This window comes from Convolutriloba macropyga, chromosome 7 (assembly GCF_964194025.1).
Source record: "Convolutriloba macropyga chromosome 7, txConMacr16.3, whole genome shotgun sequence".
NCBI lineage: Eukaryota > Metazoa > Xenacoelomorpha > Acoela > Convolutidae > Convolutriloba > Convolutriloba macropyga.
Genome location: NC_134474.1, coordinates 43,606,794 through 43,633,146, shown reverse-complemented (window position 1 = coordinate 43,633,146; position 26,353 = coordinate 43,606,794). Strand labels below are relative to the sequence as shown.

At 35.4% G+C, this 26,353-nt stretch overlaps 1 protein-coding gene across 1 annotated transcript in view; it reads left to right on the top strand.

The window, feature by feature from the left end:
• Positions 1-23,618, top strand: part of LOC142342900 (peptidyl-prolyl cis-trans isomerase NIMA-interacting 1-like) — a 389,227-nt gene extending 365,609 nt beyond the window's left edge. The window contains exons 2-4 of the mRNA XM_075394557.1: positions 12,118-12,317; positions 19,999-20,147; positions 23,343-23,618. Coding sequence (XP_075250672.1) covers positions 12,176-12,317; positions 19,999-20,147; positions 23,343-23,408 — 357 coding nt within the window. The 5' untranslated portion in view covers positions 12,118-12,175 and the 3' untranslated portion in view covers positions 23,409-23,618. The remainder of the gene's footprint in view (positions 1-12,117; positions 12,318-19,998; positions 20,148-23,342) is intronic.
• Positions 23,619-26,353: the final 2,735 nt, after the last annotated feature.

The window sequence follows — 26,353 nt, the reverse complement described above, 5'->3', positions numbered from 1 at the left end:
TTGTCAAATGATTGTCTTAAACTTTAAACTGGAGAAACTAGTAGGTTGATAGTTCGTTGCCTCTTCAGGGTCACCGCAAGGGTCGTTTAGTTTTGGCAATTTTAAAAACATTTGGGTATATAAATAAAAGCTGTTTGGTGGATCTTTTGATGTGTTAACCTAGCCGTACGCAACACAAAATCTGTATTATGTACCAATTTTTCCAATGTTTGCGAAAAAGTTTTTGGAAGTGTTGCCATCAATTGTACTGGCTCTTTTCTGGTGGCTTTTGAACGTTTTTGAAATACTTGAAACAAACCCCTACTATTATGTGCTTTTGCTAATAGATCATTATGTTCTGCTGTTTTCATTATAATACTTGTAACCAAGTTTCTCTGGCGATCATATTGCTCGCGATTTGCATCGGATTCCTCTTTGACCCATTCACTGAGGATTTTATCCCACGTTCTCATTTATTCTCGCAAATCCGTTGAAATCCCTTTTTGTGTTGACAACTTTTGTTCCATGGGCAAAAACAATCGAGTACTTCGCTGAGATATTATATGATCAGTCTTCCATCAAGAATATCAAGGTGATCGATATTTAGCAAATTTTGTACGAGTGAAAATAAGAAATTAAATCGTTTTTGGTCAATATGAAGTTCATTCGGTGAACGTACAAAAATTTTTTTAATGGAAAACGTTACTCCCCCTCCTCGCTTTCCGTCTTTTAGTACTAAGAAATTCCACATATCCGTCAATACATTATAAATCTTTGTCAATTTTGGCTAGCCAAATTTCAGTTAGAGCAGCTGCGTCCGATGCAGTCTCAAGTTGTTGCATAACAGGCATTAATTGGTCATGTTGCAATCGTAGTAATTTTATGTTAAGTAACAAGACGCTATTAGGGAATGATTTCATCACTTGTTTGCTTTCAGGGCACTTCTAGTTACTAATAGAGGACAGCGGAAGAAGTTAATTATGTTCAGATTTTGGCAAAAATACTGCTGCTCAGCAACGCCATACATTTTTCCCGACATGAACTTCATTGCAATGCATTTTTCTACTGGGAGATTTTAAATGAAAAAACTTGTATAAAATCCAACATTTCTGCAACATCCGCAATAGATTTAAGTTGATTTATCAGACTGCTTTTGTTGGTTATTCTCGATGTAAAGACTCTTTCTGAGGCTTTGGCTTTGACCTCCACGAGTCGTAGCTGAATCAAAAGAATAACTAAGAGTGAAAGGAAAACGGTTTCTTTGTTCTTGAACATAATTTTCTTTCGCCAATCATGGTCCGTGAAAGCTGTTTTGATAATTTTCATATGTCGAAGCATTTTTTATTTGCACAAGCAATAAAAGTTCACTGATATCTGTTTTACTTATTAATGTGTGCAATTGTACAATGCCGTTATCTTTCTTCAACAACACTTGAGGTTTACTGTTATTCGAAGTAGTTTTGTATCCTTTTTGATGTGCATGGCTCATTAACTCTATCAGATTTTGTGAGCCTTCCTTCTAAAAACAGTGCAAAGGATTCTTAATATTCCAGAGAAATTTTTTCCTGTTCCATATGCTGGCTTTCAAAGAAAAGTTATCAAATTTATCTATGATGGCGGGGGGCTGGGCTGTTTTGGATCCCGAATCCGGTCCTGTTCGTGACATGCCGTTAGCTCTTGATTGGCCATTGACACCTCCAAGACATTCGAAATGAAATAATTAACATCTTCGGCAACTTTAACGTTCCTAACAAGAAGTAAATTGCTAAAAATTATTGTAATTGTTCACTGATATCGCTCTATTTCATTAGTTTTTGCTTTCAAGGAATGTACTTTAACCGATGCAAGATTATTCAAAAGGTTTTCGTAAGACATATTGTTTAATAGCTAAAGAAAAAAGTTCGCGCGAATCCAAGGTCAAAAGGCGTGCTTTGCAGCCGACCTGTTTAGCTTCTCGCAGGTTGCTTCTTTGTTCATTTTGTTCAATTCAACATTGTAGTCTTATTTTCAGGAAAAGTTCGAAGAGCTGTTTGCTGTTGACACCAATGCACTACAGTTCAAAACACAAAAGAACTCCAGTTCGTTTGCATGCAGAATAAGTAATGGGAAGATTTTTAGTGGATTTTTAGTGTTCTGAAGTTGCGGATTATTTCTAAAAATCCAACATCTTTTGTTCTAGCTCGCAAACGGGTGTTAAATTGTTTACTAGTGCAAAGTATTATTCAGAGAGGATTCCTAAAAGATAACCCCATCATGCACACACACTACAGCTTGAAACATTGATATAATGAAAAATGAGGTTCATTTATACAAGATTTGCCTGTCAGGTTTCTCTTTTCCTTATGGGATTATGGGCCGAATTCAAGTTCAACGCGGATTTCAAAGTAGAAACTGAAACTTTTCATGGTTCTCAAAATTTTACTGAAAATCTTTACAGCAATTGTCTTTCAAAGTTTCGGGTCTTTCAAAGTTTCGGAGTAGTTGCACATTTTGAAAGCGGACAATGAACTGATAGGAACTGTTCAGGATAGTCAAAATAGTTCAAATGAGAAGCCTCAGCTAGATTGTATCTGTACGAAGGGTAAAGAGAAATCAAATGAGGACTAGATTTTCCAAAAACCAATCGTCTGTTTTTCTGTTCAACAAAGGAAAAACAAATTTATGTGTATAAAAGCCTTTATAGGTCTTTAAATAATAGAATTAGTTTTTGCAACCAGCAGCGCTTTATCAATGAACTCTGATTTGACAAAACGTGAGAAAATAGTCAAAATAAATAGTGAACAGTGCCTCATAAATTGAGAATTGAGTTGTTTTGCAGCATGAAAAATCTGCCAAAAATATTTTCTAGGTGCTGCAATTAAATCGGTCATTTTTGTTAAGACAGGATAATTTGTATTTTTTTTAAAACAAAAGGTTTTGAAATTTGCTCAAAAATTAGGCTATATATGTTGTTAAACTTGCAAAGGTAAAGTTGACGTCATGTTTCTAATTGACATCCCCTCCTAATGCTTCGTATCTTTCCTCATGTTAGTACTGCTGTTATTACTGGGAAACAGCCTTATTAAAGAATAAAATTAACGCATAGTATCCAAAGTAACTGTTCTGAAATGCCATCAATATAAATGGGACTTAAAAAATTTTTTTGTACAAAAATCTTTTTTTCTAATATCTTCTATTCGTTCAATCCCAATCATGCTTATTGGAATCAACGGCGGCTATTTTCCGGCAATCTGCCGGGTATGTTTTTGTTGCTGAACAAAATGAAGAGTGGAGCGAAAAGAGAGTGGTTTTTTTGTTTATATCGCTGTTTTCTAGAGAGCGAGAAATTGCGAGAGAGCGAGGTGTGAAAAAAATTCTGTAAGCGAGCAAAATTTTTCGTTCACGTGCGGCATTTTAAAGCAGTTTTTTTTCACTTTTTTGGTTAAGAGGTTTGGTTATGATTTTCTTTTAATTTTAGGCTGGTTTTGGTAGTGGTTCGAAGGTTTCTGGAAATTTTATGAATTTTATGCTAATTCGGTGGTTTTTCATGTATTTTGCTGATTTTTGGGCTAATTTTTGCGATTTTTTGTCTATTGTTTTGTTTTAATGCCTCAATTGGTCACTGAAACGACCCTTATTACTTGAGCAGTTTTTAATTTACAAGTGGTTAACGTTTTGTGGATATAAAGCATTTTTTGTTGAGAAATATGACAAAAAATGGCAAAAATTGGAACTTTTTTCTTAATTTTTTTTTGCAGTTTTTCGTTTTATTTCTGCTCTTTAGACAAGTTTCTTAGCCTATTATGCTTGCCTACTGTTTTGCGTGAGTTTGGATACCCTATTGGTTGAACAGAATTTTTCTTTGAATTTATGTGCTTTTGTATTATTTAAAAATTTATTAACTTTTTCCACTTTTTTTTTGGCAAAGTTGTTTGTAAGAGCTTATTTTTTTCATGATTTGGCTTCAAGAATTTTTAAAAATTCTCTTAAGTGGTTTTAGTAGTTACTAGTTGTGTTGATAAAGTAATTTTGGTAGAGATAGTTATTTCGGGGTCTCAATTTTCGACAAAATTTGATCAGATTTTTTTATCATATTTTAATAGATTTGATTTTTTTAAAAACTTTTTTGTATTACGTTTTTGTTGCAAGGTTATCGTAATTTAGTGGAGGCACGGTTTGTCTAATGAGTAGTTGGATGGCCGTTAAATGGATTTCCACTTCGAGTCGTTTCCGGAGTTCTTCCGGCTATGCTTTTAAGATGTGTTCACACACTTTTCAATGACTTTGATCTTTCAAAACGGGATAAACAGGTGAAGCCCAGCGGGCATTAAGTTTCATTAGAGGCCCAACGTGGGTTTCAGTAGTCCTTCCAGTGATTATAGTGGTGCAGCTGCTGGGATGATCTTAATTTAAGGTAGGAGTTTTGGCTCAAAATGGTGCAATTTTGCATGTTTTTATAATTTTTTTGTTTTGTTTTTTTTTGTGAGTTTTTTGTTTGATTAGTTTTAGGTTGAAGTTTTTAAAAGTTACTGAAGGCCCGAGACAAAATTGATTGTTATGACCATTTTATGAGCTATATGTTTTGGTACTACAAACACAAACACACAAAATGATACTAATTTTTGCAATTTTTCTAAAGTTTTTTGAAAATTTTTGAAATTTTTGAGTTTTTTTTAGCCCTAGGTGTCAAGAAACCTCCTCTAGGGTTTGATAAAGGTTTTGATGATAGATTACTGCATAGTTTCATTTTGTTTGTGGTAATTGAATGGTTTTCATTTTTTTGCCATCATGAGTTTTAGCATTTTTTGACAAAACTTGCAATTTTTTCATATTTTTTTGACATTTATTGTCATTATTCAAGTTGTTTGAGTCCCAGGGGCCAGAAAACCTCATTAGGGGTTGGATAATAAGTTACTGAAATATTTTTAGTTGCCTTGGAATAGGTTTCAGCTTTTGATTTTGACAAATTTTAGCAATTTTTTATTGACAAAATTGGCATTTTTTTCAGGTTTTTGAAAATGTTTGTCATTTTTTGAGTTTTTCAGGGACCCAGCAATCTCCTTTGAGGTTTGTTTATAGTGCACTTTATAGTAACAATGGATTGGTTTTAACGTTTTAAAATCTCGAATTTTAGCATTTTTTGGATAAAATCTTCAATTTTTTCAAGGTTTTTGTCGCTTTTTGATATTCGTCCATTCTCCAGTGCGAGAAAACCTATTCCACGTTCTGATAAAAAGTTATGCATGCTTTTTAGTTTAATGGATTTGTTTTCAACAATTTAACTATTCGACTTTTAGAAGTTGTTTGATAGAATTTGTAATTTTCAAGTTTTTTTCAAAACATTTGTATTTTATTTATTTTTTCTTGCCTCAGTAGCCATGTAACCTCATCCAGGGTTTGATAGTATGTTATTAAATAGTTGCTAGGGGGCAAATGAATGGCTTTCAACATTTTAATAGAACAGGTTTCTAATTTTTGAAGTTTGAAATTTTTTTTCTAAAAATTATTGCCTATCGATCTATGAGCCAATGAGTTTTTTAAAGCTTGGAATTGGGTTACTGGATAGGCTCTAAAGACACAGAAATGATTCTGACGATATTTTATATCACGATTTTTAGCAACTTTTCCTTATAATTTGCAATTGATTTCTTAAATTTTTTGGTCATTTTCGAGTTAATCGATCTTCAAGGGCCAATGAATATTTTTCAGGTCTTGCAGATATAATACTGGACCGATTTCAGAAACAAAAATTGGTTTTGAACATATTTTTGCAATAAGTATTTTTAAAGGGAAAAAACTTTGCTTTAGGTTTAAAAGCTTCAAGAGTTTAGCAATGAGTATATTTTTGTTTAGTTTTGATTCTTTTAGTTTCTCAATTTTTTGATGATTTGTGTTCGGGCTGGCATTGTTCAATTGATCTGCTGGTCAGGTAGAGTTCGTCTGAGTATTTCATTCAATTCTTTGAATTGTATTTCAGAGATTGCCTGCTATGTTTTTTTTTACTTCGTCAAAGAAAAAAATTGAAGTCAGAAATAGAAACGTGATAAACCCATAAAGCCCAATTTTAGATGCCCGCAATTTGAACGTCGTTCCTATAAGTCTTAGTTACCATCTCTAGTGCTTATTGGTATTGATAGTAGCCCCTGTAGCCTCTCTCTAAGAAACAGAAGTATGTTCAACTACGAAATGCCATCAAAATAAATCGGACTTAAAAAATGTTTTTGTACAAAAATCTTATTTATTTCAATATCTTCTATTCTTTCAGTATCTTCTATTCTTTCAATCCCAATCGTGCTTATTGGAATAAACGGCGGCTATTTTCCGGCAATCTGCCGGGTATGTTTTTAAATTTTGTAATTAAATCTGCAAAATCTTTTTGATTGCAATTCACAAAGCTGCGTTGACAAATCAAAAATCATTACGTGGAAATTTTGTGGAAAATCTTGGGTGAGAACAGTTCCAAAAAACTGTAAAAGGGAGCAATGATTTAACTCCAAGTTGGAATTACTCTGGATTTTCTGAAGTTTTTCTTTGAGTTCTAATCTATAAGTTTTTGAAGAAACATGATATCAAGGAATTTAAACTAATTGATTTTGCGTGCACCCATTTCTATCTGGTTGTAATAAAGCGTTGAACGTGGCAAATTTAAAGCACAGTTCTCATGTCTCGAGCGGCTAGGATAAGTGGACAGAAATCGATGCTTTGCAAAGCTTAACTCAGAGCTGTTCAAAGTAATTATTAGGAGAGTGATCTTTGTTAACAAAAAAAATCAAATAGGAGCTTTAGATAGCATTCTATTGCCAGTGACATCTCGCGACAACTCTTCGGAAACCGTCCCCGATGGTTTTCCAAAGTCTTAAAGTTAGTTAGTCTTCGACTTCTGTTTTGAAGTTTTTCGATGTTCAGCAACTGAACTCATCTTTTGTTCCACTGTTGCTGAAATTTTCCTTTCAACTTAAAAGACGGCTCTTTGTTCTGAGACTAAGGAAAGCTCTTTTGACTTTCAGTTTTTAAAGCTCAAATTGAAGAATTTTTCGAAGCAAACTTTAGTACTCTTTTATTCTGAAAAAATGAGCAATTCAGAACGGTCATGTTGACTTAGTTTTACCATATGAAAAAATAATTGCGCTGTCATTTATTTTGCAATATAGAACAAATTTGCAAGCAAAATGAATGTTCAGAAAGATCACCAGTTCAAGATTAAATTGAAAGAAAAAACAGAGCCAAATTTGTAAGTTTTTTGGCAAGACGTTCATTGGAAGTTGTTCTTAATTCATGTGTCCTACATTCGCAATTTCAATTTGCGTACTATTTGAAGCAAAACAGACAACGAGATTTTTCTTTCTTTTCAATGTTTACATTACAAATCGAAGAGAGAGAATTTTTGTTTAATTTTCTAACGTCAAAATACACGTTTTGTATATCAATTAACTTACTCTGGTGAATTCGAGTAAGTGGCGACGTCATGTTTTAATCAATTTGGTATCAACTGTAGAAATTATGATTAAATGTCGACCAAACATCAGTTGAGAAGATGGGAACCTTGTTGAAAAATGTACCTTTATTTCATTCTTTCAATTATTCTTTGTTGTTACAAAGCTTCCATATGTTGTTAATTCAAGTAACCATCAATTGGTACCCTTCATTACCTGGAGCGCATAGTTTTAGAAAGTATTTTGCAGTAATTAAGAAAAATATTCTCAATAGAAAGTTACATTTATTTGTGTGATTTGAAACTATTGAAAGAACTATAAAATATCCGATATGATAATCAATATAAGACCAAATGGACAGCGCAAGCAACAAATTGTTCTTAAGTCTCTCAAGTTGAAAAGGCTGAAAACGAAATTTTTTTTCCTCAGGTGGTTACTCTGCCGTTGCTATAATTTGGAATAAATCTGAAAAAACCATTGCTTTAATTATGTTAATTTAAACCACCTACTAAAAACTAAGATTCAAGGTTCAGAGCATAGCGTGAATTTCAGTAAGATGTTTCTACTTTTCCAAAAAATTTCTACGAATTATTTCTCAAAGATTGCAAAAATGTATACTACTGACTGCCTCATATTTTCAGTTAACTGATATAAAGTCAATTGTAAGGCAGTTGACAGCTTAAATTAGGAAATCAGTTGAATTATCAGGAATAATGAACAGAAAATAGAATATAAGTTGTCTTTTCCTTCGAATTTTAGATTGTCTTTTGTTCTTGGCTCAAGTATCCAATTTTTGGTCAAGTTAAATGGTCAAATGCTCACTTAAATCAATTTTGATTTAGCGTATTTACCTGCAAACTGTGACCAAATTATTATTTTTTTGAAATTTGATCTCCTAAATGGAAGAAATTATAATAATGTTCAAATACTGCCTCCATTGAATCATTTATTCCTCAGAAAAAAGATGCCCTGATTTGCAGATGCAAGTTTTTTTCCAGCGAAAAGATGAAGAAAAATTAAATTTAGTTGTTTCTTGTAGTTTTTATGTACATCAGGAGCATCACAGTTGTCCAATTGGATTCATTTACGGGCAATTAAAACGACAAAATTTTAGAAGTTGCATTTCAAAATAAAAGTTAAGTTTTTTGAAGTTTTTACCTCTATAGAGATAACAATCGGAATTAGCTACCCACAGCCTTTCATGGCATCTCATCGGGAACACCAATTTCGCAGAGCGAAGTCAAGCGAGCCCTCTCAAGATCAAAAAATTGGAAAGCCGGTCCAAGTGGCATCCAAAAAATGCCTTCCAGAAGATGCACGAACAAGGCATTAAATTCCTCTGCACCCTGTTCAATTCGATATATGAATCTAGTGAAATTTCTGTGCTCTGGATAGGGACAACTGTTGTTGCCATTCCCAAAACAGGCGGAACCAACGAGTGCAGCAAATATTGCACTATAAGTCTTATCCATCGTGACATGAAATCGCTTGTGGAGGTTGTAAACAATGGCATTAACTCGAAAGTTCACGCCGAGATAAGTTGCTAGCAATTTGGTTTCATTCCGGCTAAAAGCGCCAGGAATGCGGTGTTTTGCCTCTAGATGCTGATAGAAAGGACAATTTAGTTGCAGCAAGATCTGCAAAGATCTAAGGCTGGTCCAAAATTGTTATTTTAGTCAAAAAACCAACATCAAGTTTGAGGCCTCTATAAGCAAGTTTATCGAAATTCAAAGAGGTGTTCGCCAAAGTTGTGTTGTTTCCCAGACCTCTTTTCTCTCTGCGGAGAAATTATCTTGAGAGTAACAAAAAATACCGCGGTCGCAATCAATGGCGAAATCCTTGACAAGGTTCGATATAACCGCACCGTCCTCATTGGAAGCAGTGAAGAGGAACTCCAACGGCTTGTGATAACGACAAATCAGGAGAGCCTGAGATTTGTAATGGAAATAAATGGAAAGAAGACGGAAGCCCGTTGTTGCTTTCAAGAAAGTCCCGAAAGAGCTCCAAAGACCCGAATTGAGGTGAACAGCTAATACAAGTTGACCATTTTATATTAGAAACCAGGTTCTCACCGCCTAAGTGTAGTGTATCCTTCTCTACAATTGTGAATACTGGACGCTGAAAAAACACTGCACAGCGGTTGAGCAGGCTCGAAATTTATTGACTTTATCACAACTAAATTGTATTTTATGCGCCCCCAATTTGATTTTTAAGCAAGACATTTGATGCCCTTCCATTCTTTTCGTTTCCTGTTTTCCTCCAAATTATTTAAACAGTCCTATTTTGCAACCTGTGATTGTGAGAAAATTTTTAAGTTCTTTATAGAATGCAATAATAGCCTCTAAGGGCTACAATTTTTTTGCTACGATGCGTAAACAAAATGGAAAGAAGGCCAGCCTCGTGTATATATTCCCCAGTTTGAAAAAATGTTGGAACAATAATTCATGGCAGTGGTTTGATCGTCGATAGGATAGCTGTTTATAGACTTGCACAACTGAATGACCAGTATGAAAGACAGCAAATTCCACATGAAGGAAGTTGAAGTATTCCATGATTTTATGCTTCTCTTCGATTAATGCTCCTTACGTATGAGCCAACTACTCGTGTTAGCATTTCAAGACTCATTGTCTTCAGTTTCACGCGAGTGTTGACATGCTGCGACGAGTAAGAGAAGAACTTACGTCAATTTCATCCATGTACACACTGAACACAATTGTGACTTAGCAGATAGATTACATAGCAGATATGAGAAGTGAAACTTTGAGAAATAGAGACCTGTAACAGAGACATGTGCGAGCATTTTTTAATCATGTCAACAATTTCTACTTTTTCTCTCTGGACTTTTATTATCGTTATGCCAGTGAACTAAAGCTTTTACCACAAAACAGAAACAAGATAAGAAAATTGCACAGAAACTACCACTAAAACTTTGTTGCAATGAAAAAAATGGACCGATTAGAGGTCATACAATCTACAAGGATATCCGCTTCGGAGAACAATTATTTCGAACTCCTGTACGAAGCCAGAAGAGAGGAAGATATTAACCTTAACAGCCTGTGCTAAATCTGCTGTCGGAGATAGCACTGGATCCTCTGAGTTAACCGAAACTCGTCAAAATGAATTTAAGGCAAGATCATCACGGGACCCTCAAACTATGACCACCCAACAAAAGCACGAAGAAATTGCATAATTTAACATCTAATTAAGATGAGAACGCTCCACTTAGAAAACTACAAGATCTCAAAAGAGAAAATGCGCAAGGACGTAGAAAAAGTTACTTTGTTGAACTATTTTTAATTACATACCTTTAGTGTGACCATTAAACCCCAAATACCCAGACGCTTGTTTTAATCTATTTTGTGCACCCTGAATATTGTTGACACCAGTGCAATTGAGACAAACGACTTGAAGAAGAAGCTGCCCCCGCCCCCCATTTTCAGAAGGCGGTAAGCAGGTTGAAATTGGGCTGTGTAATTTTACAGCACAACTTTGAAAAACTTGTGCAATTAAAAAACTTGTTGAAATAAAAAGATGAGCTTGTCAGGCTCGATTTATCGTTTGGTAGCTCCATTGTCAGATAATGGCGATGAGGATAAAGTTCCTCTTTATTCAAATTTAACAGAACTTATCTTAATAGCAAATTCCAAGGGGATCTCTGAAAGCTTTGTTCGGAACTTACTCGCAGTGCTCTTTTCCATTTGTTGTCAAGTTTTTTGCTGTCCCTAATCTTAATGCTTCGTAAACAATATAAAAAATAAATAAAACACTAATTCTACTTGAAAACAACCTTTAAAGAATTAAGACCGCCGGTAAAAGTGAAAATTTAGAAACCCTAAAACTCTCCAGAAGCCGCACAGTACAAAGAATCTTCTAATGGAACTATTTTGCGTTTGATGGCCTGTCTAATGATGTCGAGCATAACTTTTCGTGAAATATATCGATCGATCGAAATTGATAAGACAAAAATAAGCCGAAGCATAAAGTTCCCGCATCCACGTTAGAGATAGGAAAATTTGATGTTAATCATGACGCTTGTTAGGAGGTCTATTCAGGTGCAACTACTGTGAAAATGGACCAGTACTGAACCAGCATCTCTTACTTGCAAGCCTAGTGTGCTACCCATTTACACCAACAGGTTTTGAGCTCTCGAACTTGGGCATCTCTTATAACCCGTTTTCACGTCCATTCTTGTTCTCAAGGCTTCATTTCTCTAGCCAAGTATATGTTGAACAAGTAGAGCTTCTTGTCAAGCTATATCAAGCTTATCTTATGCACAATTCACATTAGGTTGTTCTCTCTCAGCCTTCTAGCAACGCTAGTTAATGGGCATCAATTAACTATTGAAGAGCAATTATACCACACTAGCTGCCACATAAGATCAAATTTTACCGAATTCCTGTTGAAATAATTTATGAATTGTTTCAAGATGGTACTGTATCAGTTAAACCATATGCAGGACAGTTTTAGTCAACACTTTCTGTGTGTGTGTGTTCAATACTGTAATACAGTGACTAGGAATGAGGATTTAATCCCAGTATATACTTTTGAGTACTACAGTATGTTGGTCCATCTGCCTACTCATAAATTTTGTCTGTTAATTGTTTGAGAACCAGATATCAGTTGTTCAGATTTTTGTCATTAAGTGTTCCACCGAACGCCGCGCAATATTTTTGTTATCTATTATACGTTTGAATACCAGGTATTGATTGATTTACCTAATTTTTTCAGTTGTTCAATTGTTGATTGGGTAATTGACCTGACTGTTCGTAAATTTGTGTGGTGAAATGCCTGAACAAGTGCAGTGTTTGCATCTGTTGGTGAAGCATACTGGATCCCGGAACCCTACGTCATGGAAAAGTCCTCAGATCACCAGGTCCAAAGAGGAAGCAATCGAAATTCTCAAAGGGTTCCACAGTCAATTGAAACGTAAGTCAATTAAAATCGAAATTGACCGAAATTTTTGCTGTAATTAGAAGGATCCGCTGATTTCATATTCCGAGGTCACGCTCTAAATGTAGTTCAGACAAGTGGAGCGTGGGGCCAAAAAGTTTATTTTCTGTGATAATCGTTGTTTATTTTGATTGTTTATACATGCCTTGGCTCAATTTTGCGGCTTAATCAGAACTTTCATGAGTCCGTGTTACGCATTGACTTTTTAATATGATTCTCATGGTGTTATTGAGATCTATATTTGTGATAAATGGAATGAATTATTGTCATTTTTCCAAGGACTTATTTTGGTGTTTCACAGTGCGGATATATTTTGAATAAATTTAGCTAGTGGTAGCCTTTTATTGAGCGGTTCGGATGTGCGATATATCCACTAGTTGCCGTGGCTTCTAGAGCTTTTCTTAGCCAGGAATTTACTCTAAAGAAATATGTTCTAACTTAGAGTTTTAGAAAGAATTTCCAGTTCAATCTTTAATTATTATGATAGAAGAATAAAGGCAAAGTTTCAATGTTAGAATAAGAAGTTTTGCTGAGTTTTAACAACTGGTCACTTTGTAGGTTCTCCGGTGTTGTGGTGATTGTGGGTTCCGCATAGCTGTACCTTGGGCTGTATTGGTCCTTCGCAAATATTTACTGATCTATAAGTTGGGCAATTTCCGGCTTTTGTACGTCTCTTGATGTTTGTTAAGTACATATACAAGTTCCGTATTAGCACCTACTTTATCAGAATAATTACTTCACCAAGTACATAATCTCTCATGAAGTTATTTACTGATTATGCGAATTCGTCGTCAAGAAACTCAAAAAAAGTAAATATTGAGGCTTTTAGGCACTTAATATATTTATCAATAAACTGTCAATCTGCGGTTGTTTTTAATAAACATAAACAAATTAGGGGTTACAGGCCTAGATGGAAATACTAGCTATATATGGCCTTGAAATCTATCTGAATATGAACTAGATTATAGCAATTATTTATGGATATTTAGGAAAATCATTACGTAACTATCAGGAACGAAATAGGGGCGTGACAGTCCGATTAAAATGCGGAAGCACACAATTAAAATCTCAATAATAATAATCTTTTGTAGAATCCTCTTAGACAATCCGATCAAATTCTAGAATCATTCACACACACAATTGGATGTTAAAAGACGTGGATGTAACTGCGTACCTGGATAGTGGATAGTGTAACTGCGTAGTGGATAGTTCGTTTCTCCGAGATTTTGCACGCTTTTATTGAGGTTTACGCGAGGCACGCCAACTTCAGTTTTTTTGCAAAGTTGAGAGCCTCAGTCTCAGTTTACGTCACAATATGTAGACATCTGTCTTTTTGAGTTTGAGAGAGAGCTTTTGAAAATTGAGCAAGCTTTCAAACTGTCAAAATTGACTATTTTAAGTTTGTTGAAAAATATAAACTTTGGCTAATTGGACGTGTGCTTCGTGGAATAAGAAATCTTTTATTTGAAAGTAGACTTCGGTTTTTATTCTACCTCCGAGCACCCCCCCCCCCCCCCCCCCAGCGTGAAACAGAGCAAATCCGACTTTTCGAAAACGGGTGTCATCAGGCGTCGATCTTAGCACACGTAGTAATAGTATTATTTTATTTGTAATTGTTTGACCTCTTCGCAGAGCTGCCAATTGTGTTCGTGTTTACTTCACTGCATTTTTACAGAAAATTGAGTAGATGACAGCTTTTCGATTTGATCTCAATTTTATTTGAGAGCCTGTTATAATAATTGTTATGTTATTGCAATTGTTCGAGCTAAGAGTACGTCTGAAAATGTTTGCATGAACAGTTTCGTGTAAAATACGCTCATGTGGCTTTTGGCGCGACACAATTACTCTTTTAACTCTTTCTAAAGAATTCGTTAAGATTATTGTAATTTTCATGCTCGAGGCTTGAACTGAAACTGTATGTGATTCAGATTAAAGCTAAATTAGGTAACTTCCGATGGAGCAACATGTGCATAAGAAGCTAGTTGAAGGAAGAATTTCTCGGCAATAATTTTTGAGCAAGCTTTTTGACACAGCATACTGTTCTGACCAGACGGCAAATATGTTTCATTTGCGCCTATATTTACAGGCTGTAAAATATTAACTAAGTACTGGAGTCCTTTTTTAATAGAAAGTTGTTTCAAAGGAAGTATCAAGTACCGTAAAGTTAATAACAAACCCTATACAAAAATTAAAATAGCGTAATTGATTGTATTAACTCCAAAAAGCACCTTCATACTAAATGAGCCATAGTTTTGCTCGCTCCAAAAAACAGCTAAGCTATGTGTAAAATCACATGAAGCATGATTTTAAAACAATAAATATTGCTACCGAAACAAAGTTGACCGATTGGCCTGTGTAGTATTTAATTGCTATCAAACGACGTTTGTAGCAATTATATTAGCCCTGTGGTCTTTTTATGCAATTTTTCGCTTGACAGATTTTTTGTCTGACCCATTCGACTTTTCGGCTCCAAAATTGGGATAAACAGGTAGCGCGCGGAGGGCAATAAGTGGCCGAGCAGCTCTTGTAGAGCGCCTCACGCTTTAACAGTTTCTAAGTATGCTACTCACTGAAACTGTTTTGAGGAGACAATTTTTGGGTGTGAAGGGCTGTTCTTAATCTTGGTTTGACGCCCGCAGTGACCGCCCTCCACTCGCCCACCCTTAATTTTAGCGTCCCTAAGCCCAAGCTGGCTACTACCGAAGACAACCGCTCGTCGGTTGTTTGAGAGCAGTTCACTCGAGGTTAGTCGGTTAGGTAATGTTTTCCCATTTTTATTCGATTTCTCCCCTGATTCATTCTACAAAAAAACTCGAGGTGATGCTTCGAAATATTTGTTTCACGAGAAGAACACCGATGAACTGCAAGTAATAGTTGATCTTAAAAGTTCCTCAACACAAAACCCTTATCCTAGTTGGCTATAATTACCTTATCAATTTAAATGGAATTAAAAGGTTGTTTAAAACTATTCAACAGTGAGACCGCTACCATAAAAGAAAAGTTTTTATAAAATCTCGAGGATTTTCTGCAATAGAGCATCTATTGCACTTGTCTACCAAACATCTATTTCAGATAACAACTGTTGCCATGACTCTCTCTAAGGTCAGTACAGTGCAAACAAAGTACAAAATAGCAGCTAACAATTGCCTGAAACTTAGTTCTTCTGGCGAAAAGGAAGTACTGTATTAAAAAGAATTAGAAATTTTGATGGGTTTTAAAGAAATGTTTATTGCTCCACAAAAAGTCATTAAACAAATCTTCGCAGGTATTTTCCAAAAACACTAGTGGAAACAATGTAAAATTGGAATTGGTTTGAAATCAATTTACAGAAGAAGCAGCAAAAATGAAATAACATATAACAGAATTCACTAAATTTGAACAGAATTCAGTACATGTGAATAGATTTCAATAAACTTTTTATAGACTCTAATTATACGCGCAACTGAAACCAATTTTTCTGCCTTATCGGAAAATATCAATTTTTGTTCTCTTATCTTTCACATGAGTGTAATGAATTCCTTAGTTAGCCACCTCTTTATAGAATCTTAGATAATTGCTAAATTCTCATCTGTTGAAATCATGAAGAAATGAAATTTTCCTTTGGGACAAATTTTGAAATTGCAGCCCACACAAGCGGTTTTCAATGTTGCAGTGTAATCTTCATGAGAGCCTGCTTTTTTAGCTGTTTTAATGTCTCCCCGCTCATTGGATGAGACGACTTCGATAACTTATTCCTTTTCTTGTTAATTGCTCTCAAACGAAGCAATTATATTAGTCCTGTCGGTCTTTTTTATGAGATTTTTCGCTTGACCGATTTTTCGTCTGACGTTTTTGACTTTTCGTCCTCAAAAACGGGATAAACAGGTAGCGCCCAGCGGGCATTAAGTGCTCTTAGAGCTTTTCAGCTCTGTTTCAGCTCAAACTGTTTTGGAGACTTATACTTATGGTGTGAAGGGCGGTTCTTAGAGGTTGAAGACACCCTCACTGTTGACCAACCCCCACTATTGTCCCCACCCCCCACCGCGGTGTTGCCCCCCACCCCAGTGTTACTCCACCACTCCCCCCATCAGCCCCCGGTGCACCCCCACCCCCACCCCCCGTGTTTAGCTACTGACGAACAACCGCTTGCTAACACGCAAACCTCAAGAAACCTCCTTTAGGTTTAAAAATAGGTTACGGCATAGTTGCTAGTTGTAATGGAATGGTTTCAACATTTTAACATCACGAATTTTAGCATTTTTTCGACAAAACGTGCAATTTTTTTCAATTTTTTTGACATTTTTTTTTCGTTATTCAGGTATTTACAGACCCAGGGGCCAGCAAACATCCTCAAGGGTTTGATAATAAGTTAATGACAAATTTTATTGAGCATGCAATAGTTTTTCAATTTTTTAATGTCACAAAATTTAGCTTTTTTGTGGTAAAACTTGTTTTTTCAAGTTTTTTGAATGTTTTGCCGTTTAGGTTTTTTTTGGCCTCAAGAGCCAATGAACTTCCTCTAGAGTTTAAAAATGGGTTACTGTATAGTTTCTAGATTAAATGGAATGTCTTGCAATATTTTAACATCACGAATTTTAGCATATTTTTGACAATTTTTGAGCTCAGAAAACCTTCCGTTAGGGTTTGATAATAAGTTACTGGAAATTTTTTTTGGTTATGGATTGATTTTCAATTTTTTAATATCACAAGTTTCAGCAATTTTTTTATAAAACTTTTTTATGGAAGTTTTTTTTTTGAATTTTTTTGTCATTTTTTAGGTTCCTCTAGCCTCAAGAGCCATGGAAGTTCCTCTAGGATTTGATGCATAGTTTATAGATGTAATGCAATGTTCTCCAAGATTCTAATATCACGATTTTAAGCAATTTTTTCATGGTTTTCAGTTTTTTCTGGCAACAGAGGCTCTGGGACCTCCTCCAAGGTTTCATTATAAGCTGCTGCATAAGTGTTTAGAGTTAATGAGGCGGTGATCAACATTTTTTCATGACTCCAGTTCTAAAAATTTTTGGGATGAAATTTAAAAATTTCGAGTTTTTGGAAAACTTTTATGTTCTAAGTGTACGGATCTCTATGAGCCTGTGAAACTATTTCAGGCTTGAAGCAGGGATACTGGATAGTCTCTTGAGACAATTAAATGGTTCTTTAGATATTAATAATATCTTGAATTTTAGCAAGATTTTGTTAAAATTTGCAATCTCAAAATTTTTCAATATTTTGTGTCCTTTTCTGGGTTTAACGACCAGTCGAATCCCATCATGGAAAATATTCCTGTCTCTTTTTCTCTCTCTGTCGGTTAGGGTTCTGTTCCTTCTCTTTCTCGTTCCCGTTTTATCTCTCTCTCACCCACTCTTTCTTTCTGTTGATGCCGCATTTCAGCTGCTAATATGTGGCGTAATGTTATCATCTCTGATCCTCATTAACAAGAATAGTAGAATTGTTTTTTAAATCATAAATGAACTAACAGGCACTTTTTAGGAAATCATTGTTAATTGCTCTCAAAGGCAATTTGTATTAAATATTTTAATCCTGTTTGTCTCTTTTATGCATTTTTTCGCTGGGCCGATTTTCGTCTAAACCGTGGCTAGCTGCTGACGAAGCCAACTGCTCGCCGGTTGTTTGAGAGCATTTCGCCCGACTTTAGTCGGTTATGTTTTCAATATCGGCTAAATTTGGACTCAAAATACCCCGCAGCTCGGATGAGTTGCCCTCTGATGGCGATTACGGAAAATTACTGAGCCAATTTGTCGAGCAACTGACAGACCCTCCGAGATTAAAAAAATGTTTTGTCGGCAAGAAGAGCTAGCCATTCCCCTCAGCGTCTTCCTAAACGTTTGTGAGAAACCCCAAGCACTGCAATAGCAAGTTGTTCAAAAAGAATGGCTTTTTTCTGGACAATTGCTTTGCCGTACTTCCGCTCCTCTGCTGCATCAAGACCAGCCTTCAAATCCGCTTTTGAAAGTAAATTGGTTTGCAAAGATGAAGTGATCATCACATCATAGGGAAACGAACTGACTGCTTTTCAAGATGGAACGTAAATGTCTCCCGACCGTTAGTTGATGTCTGGTATAAAGTATTTTCTACTACAGGGGCTAAATTGGCTACGGAGCTAGCTGATACAAGTATCTTAGTTTTCTCGGTTCCCGGCCTGAATTCATATTTGGTTGAAGCGTTTCGCATTTATATCAAGTCTTTTATGATATGACATAACACTGCAAAGTGACGAACAGTGCCGTTTACAGCCGAGCTGATTAGCTATCTGAAGAATTTTTGAACTAAGGTGGTTTGGGGCACAAGGTTAGTACTTTTACTAATATTTCTTAAGTTTTTATAGCTGCAAAGCAGTAAGCTGAGGGAAACTATTTTGCTGCGATCTTGGTTTTTTGATTCGTCGTGTGACTCTTTTTCGTTTTAATTTGTTCACACAGGACTTCTTCCTCTCACTAACAGCATTTGCGCGCGTGACGTCATTTCTCACTCTCTTTAGCCAACGTTTTTAGCCCATTTGCGTGATCAGATTTTGATCATATGTGAATTACCTCTCAATAAAATGACTTTTGAACTTTAAAGCTTAAGTTTTATTTGAATCAGTTTAAGATCAAAGGAATTCAATGCGTAATGAGGTCCCCGACGAAAAGACTTCTGCGCAATGAATTTGGACAAACTTCATTATTTTATCGCTAAATGTTTTTTAGATAACTTTTTGAGCGGCGTCGTTATCTTTTTCAGCTTATATCTGTGAGAAACCCCAAGCACTGCAATAGCAATTGTTCAAAAAGAATGGCTTTTTTTCTGGACAATTGCTTTCGTATGTGCCGTACTTCCGCTCCTCTGCTGCATCAAGACCAGTCTTCAAATCCGCATTTGAAAGTAAATTGGGTTGCAAAGATGAAGTGATCATCACATCATAGGGAACCGAACTGACTGCTTTTCAAGATGGAACATAAATGTCTCCCGACCGTTAGTTGATGTCTGGTATAAAGTATTTTCTACTACAGGGGCTAAATTGGCTACGGAGCTAGCTGATACAAGTCTATCACGAATTCTTTTATGTCTCGCTATTGCCCGTTGCATCAGACAGCAAGGTGACCGTGGCTGCCAAATATCCTTGTTTTACAATACGGACATTTCTCCTTATGATTGACATGTCCGCCCAATTTGTATTTTGCAGCTATTGAAAATTCATTTCCATTCAAATGAAGACCAAGAGCTGGATCAATCGAATATGACATATATTTCATCTGCTGACGTCAAGCACTCACTGAGGAAGTTTATTAAGCAGCATTAGTTGGCCTTTGTGGTTTCCTAATATCGGGAATTTCGTGTTGACTGATTACTGTTGTGTTTACAGGGGTGTCCAGAATTCTGATCTACGCCATCTTATAGTAGGTATCTCATGAAAAGTCCAACTGAAAAAGTCTTTGGAAGCCAACCGAAAAACCTTTGGAAATCGGTTTGAAGTGGCCAACGGTTGATTTTAATGAAATATTTTCTATTCTGAAGAATAAGGCTCGATATATTGGGTCTTGACTCCGCTGTAATCCCAAATCCCTCTAAATATGGTTTTCTAATACAAATTTGGCCGCAAATACAGAAGTTAGGAATCAGCCAGCTATTTAAAAAGTTGATAACGATAACAATAAGGCATAGCACAATGTTTTAGCGCTGAGTGGCAATGAGCTGGTGAAGGCCTTCGGAGGGTTGGCGGCAACGAACAGCGATTGCTCCTCGGCCAAGCGCGGAGGAGATCTGGGTCTATTCAAAAGGGGACAGATGCAGAAGCCATTTGAAGATGCGTCTTTTTCTCTACAGGTACGATATGCAGTAGCAGTATCTTAGTTTTCTCGGTTCCCAGCCTGAATTCATATTTGGTTGAAGTGTTTCGCATTTATATCAAGTCTTTTATGATATGACATAACACTGCAAAGTGACGAACAGTGCCGTTTACAGCCGAGCTGATTAGCTATCTGAAGAATTTTTGAGCTAAGGTGGTTTGGGGCACGAGGTTAGTACTTTTACTAATTTTTCTTAAGTTTTTATAGCTGCAAAGCAGTAAGCTGAGAGAAACTATTTTGCTGCGATCTTGGTTTTTTGATTCGTCGTCTGACTCTCTTTTTCGTTTTAATTTGTTCACACAGGACTTCTTCCTCTCACTAACAGCATTTGCGCGCGTGACGTCATTTCTCACTCTCTTTAGCCAACGTTTTTAGCCCATTTGCGTGATCAGATTTTGATCATATGTGAATTACCTCTCAATAAAATGACTTTTGAACTTTAAAGCTTAAGTTTTATTTGAATTAGTTTAAGATCAAAGGAATTCAATGCGTAATAAGGTCCCCGACGAAAAGACTTCTGCGCAATGAATTTGGACAAACTTCATTATTTTATCGCTAAATGTTTTTTAGATAACTTTTTGAGCGCCGTCGATATCTATTTCAGCTTATATCTGTCTGGTTCTGTCTGTAATTTACGTCACGCAAGTCTATTCTTTCGCAGCTATTCCGGCAATGTCCCGGCTATGTTCTTATTATTCCTAAGATCGGATTAGTTAGAAATTCCATTTCTACATTATCCTAAAAGACGGTTGTGTTGTGATATTCGCAAGGTCTTAAAAGATAAACTGGATTGACTACGGTAGCAAATAGTAAAATGGTGCAAATAGTATTCAAACAGTGTCAGTTCCGCAAATTGTGAAATTTTTAGTTACATTATGAATTCGGTGTCTAAGCAGGAATCTTTTAAAATTTGCCGCATAGTTAATAATCAGCTTTTAGACTGAAAAAGAATTAATCAATTGCGAGGTACCCAATTGTCACCACTTGAACCCATTGGACTGCACTATTTGCTGAGATCAATAGTCAGCGAACCCTTTGCATTTTAAAGGCAACATTGATCCTTGTTTCGCGTTAATCAAAATTAAGATCTCTTCTGCCCCCACTTACCCCAGAACTGCCATTACTTACCAAGATCCATATTTGTCAGAGAAACGGGCTATAACGCCCTGGCTTACTTAGCCGTTATTCTATCATTCCAATTTAATTCGAAACTTCTAGGAGATAACACAAGGTTAATAATTTTGCTAATATTTTTTCTTAATTAAGTTATCTCAATTTTCCGAAGATATCTTCAAGTAATAAATTCCATTTCTACACCACCCACTGCGACTTGACTATTCTCCTGAATAGTTAGAAAAACAAACTAAAAGAAACGGACATGAACAAAAATTGAACAAAAACACTACACTTTTAACAATAAACACTTTTAACTGCAATTAAACACAGCAACTTTGTCTGTAAAATATTGTGGTCGAATGAGTTCATTGTTTTAAATAAATCATTTTAACAGCTGGCAAATGAAATTTTAGATGAAAATGTATTTACTTTGCTGTAATAAAACTTTGACGAATCACTAGAATCAACAGATTCAGTATCAAAAACGAAATGCAAAATGGAAAATAGATGCCAATTTAAGATGCTCTCTACTTGAAAGTTGTTCTTTTAAGTCTTGCTTATCATCTCTAATATATAATGGTTTTGATACTATCCTGATCTTTCGTCTAACCCATTTGTCATTTCGTCCTCAAGATCGGGATGAACAGGTAACACTCTGAGATTCATGTTCTCTTGGAGCCTTACGCCTTGCCAGTCTTTAAGAAAGCGATTCGCCAAAACCATTTTGAGGGAGGAGACAATTTTATGGTGTGAAGGGCGGTTCTTAATCTTAGAGTTAGACCCCCGCATTTACCAACCCCCTTACTCTTCTCTAATTCTGCTCAAAGTGTTTTTAAGTAGACGCTTTCTATTTATTAATAGCCTTAATAGCCGCCCTCATCTTCTCAGCCGGCTGTTATAGCGCTCCTGTTTTTTACAATTCAAAGAATTTGAATTGTATTGGGGCGCTGTCTTTTTTTTTAAGATCTGTTCACACATTTTCATGATTTTTGAAGTCAAATTGGAGTAGTGATTTTGGTCACGCCGAAACAGGAAGTGCAGCAAAAAAGCGAGTGGTTTTGCGGCGTGAATTTTTTTCGCTCTAATTTTAAAGTAGAGTGAGAAAACGGTGTTTGAACAAAAATTCGGTTTCTCGGTAGTGGTTTTTTGTTCACATGCGGCAATTTCACTCTGATTTTTACTGTTTTTTCGATTTTTTGGATCGGATTTTTTTCTAGATGGTTTTCCCAATCCATTCACAGCTCATTCTAGGCCTAGTTTTTTGTTTGAATTAAAATTTCATTTCTCGCTAGTGTTTTTTTTTGCTCACATGCGCCATTTTGATATTGATTTTCTGTTTTTTTATTTTTTTGTTCTGATTTTTTTAAAATGGTTTTCTGAATTCACTCATAGCCCATTCTAGGTCTAGATTTTCTGTTTAGTCAATGAAAATTCTTGGAATTGTACGTCAGGACTTGTCCTGCTATGTTTTTTTTACTTCGTTGAACTTTTTTTCGCTTTACTCATTTTGCCGCTTTCTCGACATTTTGCGTGAAATCGTTTTGACTTCTCTAGGCTAGTTTTACTCTTCTGTCATTTTGCTCAAAGTCTTTTTAAACAGCAGCTGCAGCAACCCATAAAGCCCATTTTTAGATGCCCGGTACTTGAACTTTGTTCTCATAAGTTTTAGTTATTATCTATAATGCTTATTGGTATTGATACTTGACCCTGTAGCCTCTCACTGAGAGGCAGGAGTATGTTCAATTACGAAATGACATCAAAATAAATCGCACTTCAAAATGTTTTTATACAAAAATCAATTTGTTGATATTTTATTTTCTTGCAATCCCAATAGAGTTATGGGAATCAACGGCGGCTATTTTCCGGTAATCTGCCGGGTATGTTTCAGCTTTCTAATTATACTACTTTTGTAGCTATCCGTAAAGTATATCAACCGGCCAAAATTGACTCTACAGAAAAATTTAGGGTGACACGAATTTCGTTACCTCCAAACGAATTTTGGAACAAAAACCAGAACTGACGCTTTTATAATAGGTAATGAAATTCTGTACTTCAGGTGTTCGAGTTAAGTGGAATCGTGGATACCGACTCTGGTGTACATATCATACTCAGAGTGCAATAAAAGAGTATGACTGAAATAACTTCAGGATTACTGCAACTGTGGTGCCAATGCATGTCACAAATTCCCAACTCAGAGCTGCCCTTTGGCTTGATTATTAAATTTGCAACTAGTGAAAGGATCTACATGAACTCGTGCTTGTTTGTGTCAACCTGTGCTGTCATAATATTTAACTTGATTCGTTTTGTACTTCATAATTAAATTTCATAAAGAGCTATCTTTTTGAATAACTTAAAGTGGTGGTCTTGAAGACGTTTAAGTGGGTGTCTTGAAACCGTTAGCTCACAACATTCAGAGGGTATCATTGCAATTAGGTAGGCCAAAATTACCACTAGTTGATGCCCTACTGATACCCTACGGTGAGGTTGAGTTATGATAGCTGCAAAGCTGTAAACTGAGCGGAGCTACACTGGCGGTGCTTCTGGTTTTTTAACGACTCGAAAAAGAGTATTGGTTGTCTATCGGTCTGTTTACAATTCAAAGAAGAATTTAAATTGTATTGGGGCGCTGTCTTTGTTTAAAGATCTGTTCGCACATTTTTATCTTTGAAGTCAAATTGAAGTGATGATTTTGGATCCCGCCAGAAGAGGAAGTGGAGCGAAAAAGCGAGTGGTTTTGCGGCGTGAAATTGTTTAGCTCTAATTTTAAACTTATTTTAGAGAAAACGGCGGTTAAACAAAAATTCACTTTCTCGCTAGTGTTCTTTTGTTATGCGGCATTTTGACCTAAAAGCGAAAGTGAGAAAAGCTGTCATGGTGAACAGATTTCTGCTGAGCGAAATCTGCTGAGATTTATGCAAAAATTGTGAAAATATTTTCAAAACTGCAATTTTGAAAAACTTTTTTACTGAACTTTAAAAACCAACGCCACAAAATGACTATATTTTTAATGAAACAAAAAGAAAACCCCCTTTTTCTAAGGCTTTTTGCTCCCTCTGGGTTTTTTATTTTTTTAAAATCAAAAATACAGTAATATTTTGGTGTTGATTTTTCAAAATTCAGTAAAAAAAAGTTTTCACAAGTGCATATTTTAAAAATATTTTGACTTTTTCTTAAATTATTTTAAAATGTTTCCAGTATTTGGACGCTGCTGTCACTTCCTTTATTCGTAAGTGAGGATTGCTAATTATTTTTTGTAAGCATCGAATGATGAATAATGAAACGTATTTGTCTTTCTGCTTCATTTTTTTTAATTTAGTTTCAATTTAGTCAAAACACAAAATTTATTTTTGCTTCTACACTGTGTCCACATTCTTGCTTACATCTTTTTAGCATTCTCCTTAGACCTTTAGCTTTATTTGCTGTGGTTATGCTCATTTGTTTAAGAAATTAAATTATTTTAGCCTGTTTCTTGGATGTTTTCCTAGATTTTTGCGTTTGCATATATTAAATATATTATATATATATATATATATATATATATATATATATATATATATATATATATATTGCAGCACCGAGATTTGCTCTCGAATAGTTCGAACAAATTTTTTGAAGATATTTGAGCACCCATAAACACAAATTTATCTAGGTTAGAGCCTTGAAATTCAATCGCTCCGTCTTTCGTTGAAGAGCAATTTGTCCAACGTTAATCTGTTTGTTTTTTCTAGGACTTTGAGCTTTCAAAATGGGATAAACATGCAACGCTTAGTGGGCATTGAGTTTCATTTTAGGCCCTGTGCTGACTTTAGCAGTGCTTCAAGAGCTTGGAATTTTGAAGCTTCCGGGAAAGCCTAAATTCAAGGTTAAAAGTTCATTATCAAGATTTTTGAGCCCAAAATAGTGCATTTTTCAAGTTTTCGTCCTTTTGAGTTGTTTGATCAGTCTTAACTTCTCAGCTGTCAAAGTTGATAAAGGTCTTTTGCAAGACATAGTTTGTTAGGACTTTTTTGTTGGAAATTTTGTTGTTTTTCAACCTTTACAAATTTTTAAGGTTTTACGATGGGCTACTGAATGGTATAGAGAGAAAGCAATGGTCTTGATATTAACATCACAAATTTTGGCATTTTTTCCATAATATCAACAACTTCACGTTTTGAGCATGTTTTTTTAGATAAAAACAATCCAAATGTGATAATTTCAATGTCTAAAAGATATGGCGAGATTTTCCAAGAAGATTTTCTGAAACCTGAAACCAAACAATTTCTCAAGATATATAGTCCAATACATGGTTATTTATTGTGCTAAAATAATATGATGACAATATTAAAATTGAACAGTAGTTTTTGATAATAGGGTACTGCATAGTCTCTACTTGCAATGGAATGGTTTTCAAGATTTCAATTTTTAGCGGCCTAGATTTTTTTTTTTTGCAATTTTACGATGGGTTACTGTTTTTTACCTTAACAGAATGATTTTTAAGATATTATCAAGAGCTCCAACTTTTTATGAATTTTGAAAATTTTTGTCATTTGCAGAGGTTTTCAATCACTAGGGGCCAACAGGGCTTTTAAAAGGTTTCGACTAAATGATTATGGCTGAAATCTTCGCGGCTACGTTTGGTTGTGGGACCAATAGCGTCAAGAACTTTGAGCAATTTTTCTCTGGTTTCGTGTTCTGTTTTTCATCGTTTTTCTGTTTATCGCTTATCTGAGTACCCTGATTTTTCCAAGACCGAAAGATAGAATTAAACAATTAGCAAATGTAGGCAGAATTAGACAATTCGCGATGAGTTCCGTTTTCTTTTAAGTTTCCGGAATATTTGTCATGTTCAAGTCTTCAATAAAACCTGTTTGTTATCAGGTCGGTGCTGCGTTTATGCGTAAATTTGAACATTGCAATTCTAGTTAGTTTTGAGTTTACTGACACCAAGAAACTCAGGCGAATCGTTGTTTTTATTTTTAATCTTTTCTATGTTTTTGATTGCCTCCTGCCTCTGATTGCCTATTTTATATCAAGCAAGTTTTTTTTAATATTTGCCATGTTTTTTACTCTTTTTTATCAATTATT